Below are 11,615 nucleotides of genomic sequence, written 5' to 3'. Positions count from 1 at the left end.
ATTTTATATGGATTCTGGAAATTCTGAATATTGTATGAGGTTTATGTAACTAGATGTCTTATATGCAGAGGAACCTTTTTATTTGAATTTCTAAAATAATACCACTTAAAGGACAGTTGTAGAGGAGGAGCTGTGCAGAAGATGTGATCAAGTGCGTGATTGGGAGCGGGGCATGAGCCTGTACGAGGTGTGCTAAGGACTGTGGGGAAAAGAGGAAGTGAAAACCCGTTTAAGCCTCCCACTCCCCATTCCCATCTGTAAATTTTGCCCTGGTTTATCAATTTTTCTCTTTGCTCAGCAGCATCTACAGTCACTCAGATCCTAATTAGCCTGTGATCGTAGCAGTTTGCAACTCAAGCTAAAGGAATCAAGTACAGCTTCCAGAGCTTTAATAACATTCAAAACAGGGAAAGATTTAAAAACCTAGCAAGTTTACTTTTATCTTAGAGGTTATAAAACACGTTTGAACAATGAGTTCTGAACATAGACTATGTTTGCTGCTGCTTAGTTGCCCAGTAAAAGTAGATTACAAAATTATTTGCTGTAAAGCTTGATTACAATAATTGTGTTGGAATGGAGAGGATGGTTAAGATAGGCTTGTGCAGATGTGACTGAGGGCTTACCAAACACTGGCTGCTGTGCCTGAGCCAGAAAACTCAGAGACGTTTGCTGCCTTTGTTCTGCAGTCTGAATCACCCAGGAACACAGTGAAGTGAGAAGCTACTGCCTGGCCTTCCCAGTGTGTAAGTGCACAGCTGGAAAATACCAGCAGAGACTACATGCACATTCTGGGCTTTGCCTCAGCCCAAACCTTTAGAGAGGCACCATTTACTCCAAGAGGAAAAGGAATTATGAAGGGAGAAAGAAGTCCAATAGGAAGAATAATAAAGATGAAAAGTTGCTTTTCCTGAAACTTTATGTGAAACGAAGATAAATTAGAAGAAGCCCATCCATTTGATTTCCTTTCTCAGGCAGAATCTGCTGGTGGCTCAAAACAGTGCTCTGTGCAACATGGTTCTTGCTGCTGAACACAACTTCCACAATTAATGCATGAAATTTACCTTTGTTCTTCTGTGCTTTGTCAACAAAACAGCTGAGAACAGCATTTCCACTGGCTCTGGTTTGGTGACTGTATTACTACCCCAAAGAGACAAATAGTAAAACTGAGGAAAGTGTGGGATTTTTTCCATTCAGTTTTTCATTCTAAAATTTTTTATTCTATCAGCATAATTCTAAAAGCATCATGAAATCTCTTGGCCAGCCCATAATCCTAGAGCTTTTAGAAACTTTCAGTAAAATGCCCTTACCCAGAGAGATTCTGCAGCCTGTAGTATGAATTTTTCCTGAAAAGGAATGGGGCCCCACTCTTTTTATGTTTGAAACTGCATGCTAGAAGGTTAGATGGTAATTAGTCTTCCCAGAGAGGACATTGTAAAAACAAATCATCAAGTCATTTGTTGCTGTTCTACCTAAGAACACAGTTAGTTAAAAGAGCCTCTTTGGAAAAAACCCTGAGAAAGATCTCAGGATGCTCTATGTGTTTTTACAATAGAAAGCAACCAGCAATCCTGTCTTTTAGCAGAGCATTGCACCAGCCCTTCTATAATACACATTCAGATCACTACAGGGAAGAAAATGGGCTTGGTATTTTCATAGGAAAGAGCTACAAGGTGATTTTGAGCACTGAGAAACAGTTTCTGCAGTGAGTTGTGTCATAGTTGTTTTTATGTCTCTATAATATGAAATAAACTATCAACATTTGTCTCGGAGACTTGACTATGAAGTCGCTACAGAGGCAGGAGATATGTGCATCTCTCTGTGTCTTTTTGAAAGGCATTAGCAGCTGGAGCCTACTATAATTTTTCCACTAGAGTGATCTCAAATAATGTCATCAGAAAGGTTCATGAAAGGGAATCTAGTGGGACTTGTGGAGTGTCAGATGTTCCCTAAGGAAACTCCTGTAAAAGACTATTATACCAGTGGTATTTTCTGGGCATTCTTCCCCAGAAATACGTCCTTGGGAGGAAAATGCTGCAAGGGGAAGACTGCTGGAGATGTTGGGCTGCAGAAAAGACGGAGTAGGAATTGTTCTGGGTTTTGCTGCAGTCTCATTATGGGAATAGGTGGTTCTGTATATATTGGTGTGTTCAGAGACCTGGCCAACTTAGCAGTTCCCAGGAGCAGTGTAGCAACGGCTTCCTGTGTCTTAAGGTAGAATGCAGCATGTAGAATGCGCTGTGGAGAAACATGGGGGAAATTTTCAAGAAAGGGTCTTGATCCAGTTTAGTTTCAGTCCAGGATAGAAGGGGTGTGGTGCTCTCAGCCTCCTCCTCCCTCACACCAAACATGGCAACCCTGGGGCAATGCAGCATCATGATGTGGGAGCTTTCCTGGTACTGCTCAGGACTTCCAGGCTACTCAGGAACAACAGACTGGTAACTCTGTCTGTCAATGCCCATTTCTTTAGCAACAGTTATGTTTTTCTCCTTGATTTCACAGCCAGGTTGTTTTTAAAATAAGATATGTTTGCATGTGATGCTGGAGGAATAAGGCTGAAGAGTATTTGGTGACTTTTCTGGAATACTTGGTTTGAATAAAGGCTGCCTACTTAGTCCCCATAGCTGTTCAGCCTGTGATAGGGCATCCCACCAGCCAGCTCTGAGCGAGAGCCACAATCTTCTCTGGTGAATGAACAAGCTGTGAGTTCTGACCTAGTAGTGTCAGATGCCACTAGGCATCCCCTAGTGGGGAGTGCTTTAGCCAAAATCCCTTATCTGCAGTTTCTTGATGGGAGCAAAGAGTGCTTTTCCATTCAGCATCCTTCCCAGAAACCTGAGTGTTTGTGATGTTCAAAATCAAAAAGTAAAAGGAGGCCTCTCTTGCCAGGCACTGACCTGTGCTTTGAGATTAGATGTCAAGTGCCAAAGACTGCAGGAGAGATTTTGAACCAATAGAAAGCAGAAAACAGCAGAAACTTCTCAGGAGATCCTGCTCTATGTCCCATCTTGTGGTACGGAGGGAGTATGGAGAGAGAGAAAAGTGATGGACCATGAACTGAAGCCCTTTTGCAAGGGCAAGCAGTAGAAACACATTTTCTTTTTTGTTTGTTAGCAAAAATGAGGTGCACACAAAATCTTGCTAATTATGCTGCTCTAGGAAATGGGAACTCAGCCAGGCATACATAGAGCAGGGAAAACCCCCAGAATTAAGCGAGTTAATATGAGCACCAGCCTCACCATGCAGAACCATAAGGAAGAAGGAGAGGGGCTAAGAATGGTCACAAAAAGTGATGAAATTCTGTGAGAATGCATATACACAAGGGTATGAAGACTTCGACAAAAGCTAGTGGAGGATTGTTGAGAGGCCAATGCAGTTAAGTTCCTGCTTTGTTACATAGATAAATTGCCAAAGGAAACATTATCCAAACAGTTCTACTTCAAAGGCAAAACGACAAGCTTTGGGGAACTTGTGGTACTTTCAATCTGGCCAATAACCAAGTGTAAAGTGTAAAATATACATGTTTAGGAAGTAGGACACATGCCGTTCAAGACAGGCCTTTCCCATGCTCTCAGACCAGTGCAGCTTCATTTGATGTGCAAATGCATGATGTGTGATCTGTCCTGGCAATGTGCTGCCTGCCAGCAGCACAAACATTTCACAAGCACCCTTTTGGGTTACTCCAGCCTGCTGTGGTCACAGCCTCTTTGGCAACCCCTGCAGCTGGAGCTTTTCATACAGTCTATTGCTGTGGTGGTTGCACAATCCAGGTTTATGTAGTGTGTCTCATCAAGAGACTCCAGGCAGTTAAAAACACCTTGAAAGCATCCTGGAATTGCAGGATTTGCTGTTAGATACCAGGATTAAATGACAATACAAGGAATGGTTACAATAATGCACTGGGGAACATATGGGTAATGTAGATTCAGTTGATCCTTAAGGCAGATTGTCCCAGCCTTCGTGGTATTGGCGATTTCAGGGTATTACAGATGATGGAGACAAAGACACTCCATAATGTGTTTATAAATTTCACATGAAATCAGGTGAAAAAAGTGTTCCCTGGCATGCTTTCTGGCATTGCAGGCATACTCAAAAATACATGTGCTGTGCACAGTACAAGCCAGCCTCTGTTATTTGATAAAACTCATCCTAATAAGCCATGAAAAGTAACAGTGCAAATGCTCACCATAAAGAAGCCATGGATTGTAGGTGCAGTCTCTCTTCAATACTGGCTTGAGTAGATTTAAATTTATATCAGAAAAAAATAGTTGTGGTCTTTATGATGCAACTAAGCTCTAGACTACCTGTGCTAGTGGGCTTTTAGTGAGGGTTAAGGATGTAAACTCAGCTGTTTCAGAATCAACCATTCTTAGGCACCAGGACATGCAGATGTGCTTTTTCTCCCTCTCTAACTGTAAGCTAAGGGACTTAGGTAGGGACATTATGCAGCAGCTGAGGTGACCTACCCCAGCTGTATGAAGAGGCAAATCAGCCTTGTGCCTCTCCTTACTGTCTGTGGGACAGATTGTCAATCCTGTGTGTATGTGCAGCCTCTAGGCCTAAGGCACAGATAAGCAGGCACTTGGTGCTGGGCACTACCCAGTGCAGCAGCTGTGGCTACACAGAAAACTTAACCTGCTCTGCAGCACTGAAATGCCTGAACTTGTGCTGCAGCCAGCTGTAACCATCTGTTTCTTGTGTTAACCTTGGGTTCCAGCATGTCAGTTCTGGTCCTCTGAGAAAAATTAGGAAAGTGCATATTGAAACCAGCATCCCAGCACTCTACACTGTGCAGGGTGAAGAGGGAAGTGGGACCTCAAGCCTTAGTATTAGCATATTCTAGCCACACTTCAGTGATGTGAGATTATACCACTATTCTCACTTAAGACTAATCTATCCTTGTAAATGGCCTGACTTCATGCTCTGTGTGTGAAGCTGAAAGTCCTGCACTTGCTTCAGAATTTCCTGAGATTTCTGGGTGAGCCACACACAGGTCCCTGATACCTGTGCACTGTCAGTGGACACAGAAGATATGGTGAAGATACAGAAAGAATATGGATTGAGTGTTTCATGAGGACAAGGGAGGAAGATGCGTTTTATGCAGCTGTAGTCTAATGGGCTTAGAGAAATCTGTTTGAATGGGTTGGGAATGCTGATGGCATCTAATAGCCACAGAGGCTTTTCCTGCTTCCTGATAGATATAGCACTGTGAATATCACTCATTGTGGTAAGAAGTTGTTATGAGAAAAATAACTTCCTGTGTTGATGGACTTAGCATGCAGTAAATGGAGATGTATGGATGCAAATGTAAGGTGGTAAATGTAGCTCTCCAGAGCTCTACATGTAACCATGCAAAGTCATAAGTAAAAAGTACAGTGTATCGCTTGTCTTTGACTTCCTCTCTAGCTCAGCTACTGCCCTGAATTCAGTGTTATTATGGATCTCTTTTTCCAGGACAGAACTGAGAAATAACAGGGTACTGTGACACACAGTGCCACTGCATATGCAAGGCAAGATTTTTCATCCTGGCCTCTGTTGGAAGAAAGAGCATTCTCTGTAACAGGGCACCAATAAATGTGTGAATGATAGCCAAGTAGTATCAATATCCACTGCTTTGTCTGTAGGCCACAGAATTGAAACTTTCTGTCTTTCCTCACATCCTTTTCTAGAAGAAATGCACAATTATTCCAAATTCTCCCTTTACTATGCCTGTACACCTTTATTGATACATTCACTTTCACTAGCTCCACAGAGTGCTTATTTACTATGGATTAAACTTAGCTCGTTTCACTAGAAAACACTTCTTGTTTTCAGTGGTTCTAGAACAACCTTCCTTCCTTTGTTTTGCATTCAGGAAAGGTCTCCATTGCTTGTGCCTGGATGACTGCTTGGAGTGCTGAGACAGGTGGCAAGTGGGTCAGAGAGATGGGGAATATGGAAAGTGCTAATTGTCCACCCAAAGTCCCACAACAGAACTGTCCGTGCCACTAATTAAATAGAAATGATACTCTGCTTAATATGCACCTGATATTCCAGACTTTAAGGAGCAGTACTCCTCTCTAAGAATGCAATTTTGTTCCTATTATTGAGTCTTATTCTCTTTTATTCCATCTATTCTAGTCAAGTTACTCCATTGTGATTGTCTCTCAAGTGTTGATTGAACCAACAGTATTATTCTGTGACACTGAGGTACAACCACTGCTTGCCATACAATGAAGTAGCTTGGCTGTATTAACTGAGCACTTACTTTACCTAAATAGGTACCATTTCAAAAAGGAATGCAGTCCCTGGCAATGAAAGTAACCTGGAATAAAGGCATTGCTTGAGGGTGAGTTGTATAGTACCTGGCCATGTGAATTCAGTCTGTCCTTGTCCCATTTTAGCATTTTGAAATCAAAGTAGACTATCTCTCCATATAAGGTCTGAGTGTTAATTTAATAATCTCTCTGAAATGTCTACTAGAGAAAGAAAAGGCATCATGATTTTTTAAAACATTATCCAAAAATCAAGCTGTGATGCAGCAGTTTGCAAGGGTGCCCCACTGGTTTTGATGACTTCAGACATGCCCCAATAGCTAAACTTTATGACCATAAGGGTGAGGATGGACTTTGACTATGACCTAGATCTGCAATTCACAAGTGTTTTCATACAGCTGCAATAATATTCCAGAAAATGTAATTGGCCTTTTACATCATTCACTTTTGCAAATGAAAATAAAGCTACTGTGAGAGCAGATCTTTTGCTAAGAAAATATTTTTTTTAATATTTTTATAGCTCTGTCAATAATAAAGGAGTCTCACAGTCTAAAGTCTTTCTCTAAACCTTTTTAATGGAAAAAACTTCATAGAAAATATCCTTTTACTTTTTTAATAACATATAACTATATACATGATTAAAAACTGTAACAAAAAGCTGCAGGGACTGGAAAAATGTTTTGTTGGATCCATGCAGATGGTACATCTAAAAAAGGATTTCACAAATCCATGTACATCAAATGGAGCTGCAGTGACAGGGTTGAAAAAAATGGCAACTCTATATTATTTACCTGAATGTATTGGGAATAAAGCACAGACATACAAAATACACAAAAAGAATACAAAAGAGTACATGGCGTAAATGCTGTAAGCACAGGAAGTTTCTTTTTTAAGTAAATAGGAGAAAAGAAGTAAAATCTCCTTTTTCACATCTTATATTGCAGTTTAAAAGATAACTAATCTCTTACTTGCTGTATTTTGTTTTTCTTCACTCTGACATACACTACAGTAGAAGTATATGGCATTTGAATTTAACAACTCAGGAATACTTTGATTTATCTCCATGTCTGTGAATGTACTATCAGTTCTGAATAACCATAACATATGTAAGGTATTGCTTAAAAACACATACACAGTTTGACATGAGTTACAAAATATTGAGGGCCACCACACTACAAAGTGCTGGAGACTCTTGTCCTGAGCCAGCAGTATGTTGAAGGACACATACAACTTCAAATCTAAGAGGAATTCTTCAGAGACTAAAGGAAGTTAGGAACACGCAAAATTAAGCTTCTGATCAGGGCTGGAGTTTTCAACAGTTCATAGCATAGACTCTGTATCTAGGAAAACTTACACCTGAGGCTGTAATTCTGTCCTTATACCCCAGATCATGTAGCTACACTGTGTGGATGATTTACTATACTTCTAAAATAGATTTTCTTAATTCTAAGTTAAAACATAAAATGAAACCTCAAAAAAAAAAACAACCAAAAAACAACTGGGGAATTGATAAGCTCTGCAGCTGAAAAAAGAAAGAGATAGTGTTTAGTTTGTCAGTAATAGATTTGAAGAGTCTCTGTAGGCAGCAGGTAATAATGTGACAGGCTTTAAACACCTCACTTCTGAAAGAGCTTGCTCATATTTTTGTCCTGGACCAAAAGAAACCAAATAATTGAAAGCTCAGTACCAGCCACTAACATCACCTGAGGTGCACAAGCATGGTGAGGATGGCAAGACATCATTAAGTAAAAGCTGTAACAAGTTCTTAATGACTCCCAGTGTAATCACAGACACTTTAATAGCAGACAAATAAATGGAGCCTGTGCGTGCATATATTTGTTTTAAAAAAAACCAACAAGGTGAAAGCAACAACAGTAACAACAACATCAACAACAACAAAACTAGACAAGCAGTGAAAGCTAAAGTATTCTCTGAAGCCTTGGAATCTGTTCCTGTTCTCGTTAACACCCACCCACCCTGTCTGGCCTTGCTCTTTTGGCAGGCAGGTAAATCCCTTCAAGTTCCTGGAAATGAAGGAGGACTTTTTGCTCATAGCAAGACATAAAGTAATTATGAAAATAAGCTTTGAAATCCAAATTGTTGTGAGCCTTGAAAGCCAAATCTCTCTGATAAGTATTTGGCTTTCATTGGCCATGCAGCAGATTGATTCCCTCCCCAGTCTGACCTCTTTCTGTGGGCGTGCTAATTGGAAAGTTGCCACTATGCCAGGTTTGGGGCCATTACCATTCAGAATCTTTTATTTTTTAAGAACATCAATGACACTTGTTTGTGTTGTTCACTGCTAGTGTTTTGGGTGAAATCTGGCTTGTAGAGCCCTGATTGAAACTACAATGTCAGTACAAGGCAGGTCTGTTTGAGAAGGCAGCCTGAAAGCAGTAAGACTTACTTTGTTTATTTAAGGAAGAGATAAATGTGTGTGTGCATGCATTTGCATTTAACAGTTTTATAGCTGGAACCGTTTTTAAATGATGCCCAGTAGCAATTTTATCTCATTATAATTTGTTTTAAAAAGATGTAACGATTCTCAGGAGAGTTTCATGAAAACATGCAGAGTTGGTTTGCATTACGTACGCAGTTATGTGCCCAGTATATATGTGTTGCAACTTAATTTCTTAAATATTGTGTAACACTTTTTATTCCTGAGTGCTGGTCTCCATAAGGAATAGAGAAGGTGGCATCATGTGCTCTTCTGCACAACACGGTCCTTTGTCGTTTTAGGAGTTCTTCTGAGGGATCTTTATTGTCACAGTTTTAACTTCAGAATATTCTCTCAATCCACATTCACCCCTAAAGAACAAATTGCATCATCAGCTTATACCAGGTATTGTTTATCAAGCAAAAATCTGCAAAGAGATTTCTTGATAAAGTTAAGATATAACCCAAAATTGCAGTTCAGTTTAGGTCAGAAGAACAATGGATGGCTTCAGAATTTGATAAGGAGACACACAGCATTAAACACAGAAATACTCACTGTCTGTTGATGGAGCTTTTGGGAGTGAATTGATATCCTCTGTCTTTTCTAGACCTTGAAAATGTCCAAACACCAAGACCTACCCCACTGGCCAGTGAAATGACTGTTTGTATTGCACTCGAGAAAGGGAAGCACAATGAAAAATGAACTACTCACAACTGTGGGTAAAGATGAACTTCACTTCTAACGTGCTGATCTTTTCTCCCTAGCAAAACTCCCTAAAAATCACCATTTGCACATAATGTGGAAGAGGGTTCAGCTTGCTCAGATTCCCTTCTTTGAGTCCCTGTAGAATTCCTCGTTTTGTCCTGGCCCTGGACCTCCATACTGCTAGAGACCAGGCACCCACTAGGTCCCAGTCATCTGACACATGGGTCTGAGGGGGACACATTCTGCTTTGCATAGATTATGTTTAAAAAGAGGGTGTTTCTGAATGCTGTTAACGTTTTGTTTTAGTCAGCTTCAGTCTGGCTCATCTCTTTGGCCCCTCTGCTGAGGTTTAGAGTGGATGTTGCATGGCTTCGTAAGACTTGCACTGGTCTTCTCTGAAGGACAGCTATTTCCATTTTCCTGTGCCCATTTTGAGTAATGGAGAAGTCTCTTTATGTCATTAGTAAAGTTATGTCTTCCAGATGCTGTGTATGTAAAGCAAACACTGTCCCCACCTCAAAACAGGTACAGTCCAAGTCTGGAAGTAAAATACCTTTTCCTTTTTAACTCAATGAGGATTTTTTGCAGGAGGTCTTACAGACCAACTTACATTTGTTTATGGGTTGAATTTTTATCCCCACCCCTAAGATGCACACAGTATTGCTCTATTACTTATATTGAAATGTAAAACATGCTGGCATATATATGATGTTAGAATGTTTATTTGACACTGCCTCCTCTCTGGATTTTCCTGTGCAGAACTAAATGCCAACTGAACCATAAAGAATATTTCAGAAGAATTCCTCAGAACCACCTTCTAATGAGGGTTTCAGAATGGAGTGAGAGGCCACTGTTTAAGGCAATTAAACCCTTCTGTAGGCCCCCACTGTTGCATAACCCATTTTGTATTTACTTCTACACTGCAGATTTTACACAAAATATAACATTGGGGTGAAACTGCTGTAATCTTCCTTGGAAAGTTCAATTGAGCAGAAATATCATATTTACAGCCCATGTCACTTAATCAGCAGTTTTGAATGCAGATGTGCCTGTTGGTTTGGTAAGCCTTATATGTGATACAGTGGTCAGTATTTAAGGGATACAGCAGACTGATTATTCTGTAGGCAGTTTTAAGATTTACCAGAGTCTAAGTACCTGCAAGCAAATATTAGTGAAGACTTTTGTGCATGTGAAAGGTGCCCATTGATCTTGACCACACTACGCCCAGCTTGCAGTAGAAAGTGGTGGATTTGTCTCCAAAGAATGACCAAAAACTTTAGCTCTTTATCAGAAGTATTCCCTTAGGGCTCAGTGGAAGCTGTCACCAGGAGCTGCCTGGAGCCCAATAACTAATGCTAGTATGTGTCTGTGTGGAAGTTTCTGGATTCAGCAGGGCTGCTTTGCAGCTCCAGACACCCATTAGACACATTTTTGTGAGCCAATAGACAATCCAGCTGACTGCAATGAGTGATTTTATGTACATTCCAAATGCCACTTGATCTTTCATCTTGGACTGCCAAACAAAATTAGAGACATTTATTGTCTGTTTCTTCAACTCACAGCTTCAGGGCCTTACACATTTGTTTTCTGGTCAATAGTTTGGAAAAGGACAATTGTGATGAATTCTAAGGCAAATATTTTTTTCAAAAGTTAAAAAGCTGCACTTGCTGAGTAGGAAGATGGGTTATGCCAGATATTCAGAGCAGAAGAGTCAGTGTGTGTTCAGTTCAAGGGCTCGATGGTCCCCACAGACTTATACAAAACTGTTCTATTCTATGGCCACTCTGGGTCTTCTGGGACTGCACTTTGGTATCAGAGTGAGAATAAAGGTTGTGTCTGTGAAAAGGAAGGAGTCCATGTGTCCGATCTGCATGGTGATGTCCCTTGGTTGTGTAGGTATGAGGGAAGGGGAACAAAATGCTTTTTAAGAAGAAATATTCTATATTCTCTTCCCTCCCTCAGTCCAGGAGGAAAAAAGATATGGTAATTACAACTCCAAGCCATTCTCCTGCTTGCACTTGTTTTTTTGAATACAGGTGTGCATTGCTGTATCTCAGAACTATCCAGATAGTAACAATTCCTATGACATTAAAGGAGAGTTCTGAAGTAGAATGGCATTTCCTTCCCTTGAAGACATTTGTACAGAGGCCAGAATTTTGGGGAGCTCTAATATAAAATGGCCACATGTGGCTATCTGGGGTGAACCACCAAATTTTTAGTTA

The 11,615-nt window shown here is 40.5% G+C and overlaps 1 protein-coding gene across 4 annotated transcripts in view; it reads right to left on the bottom strand.

Annotated features, from left to right (window-relative positions):
- Positions 1 to 6,806: 6,806 nt before the first annotated feature.
- The window catches only part of ALDH1A2 (aldehyde dehydrogenase 1 family member A2), an 82,441-nt gene continuing 77,632 nt past the window's right edge, over positions 6,807 to 11,615 (bottom strand). For all 4 annotated transcript variants that reach the window (XM_033517038.1, XM_015638616.3, XM_015638611.3 and 1 more), the window contains one exon: positions 6,807 to 9,059. In XM_033517038.1, the coding sequence (XP_033372929.1) occupies positions 8,987 to 9,059 (73 nt within the window). In that variant the 3' untranslated portion in view covers positions 6,807 to 8,986. The remainder of the gene's footprint in view (positions 9,060 to 11,615) is intronic.

The sequence above is a fragment of the Parus major genome, chromosome 10 (assembly GCF_001522545.3).
Source record: "Parus major isolate Abel chromosome 10, Parus_major1.1, whole genome shotgun sequence".
Classification (NCBI taxonomy): Eukaryota; Metazoa; Chordata; class Aves; order Passeriformes; family Paridae; genus Parus; species Parus major.
The sequence above is the reverse complement of the archived record's forward strand: the minus strand, read 5'-3'. Positions and strand labels throughout refer to the sequence as shown.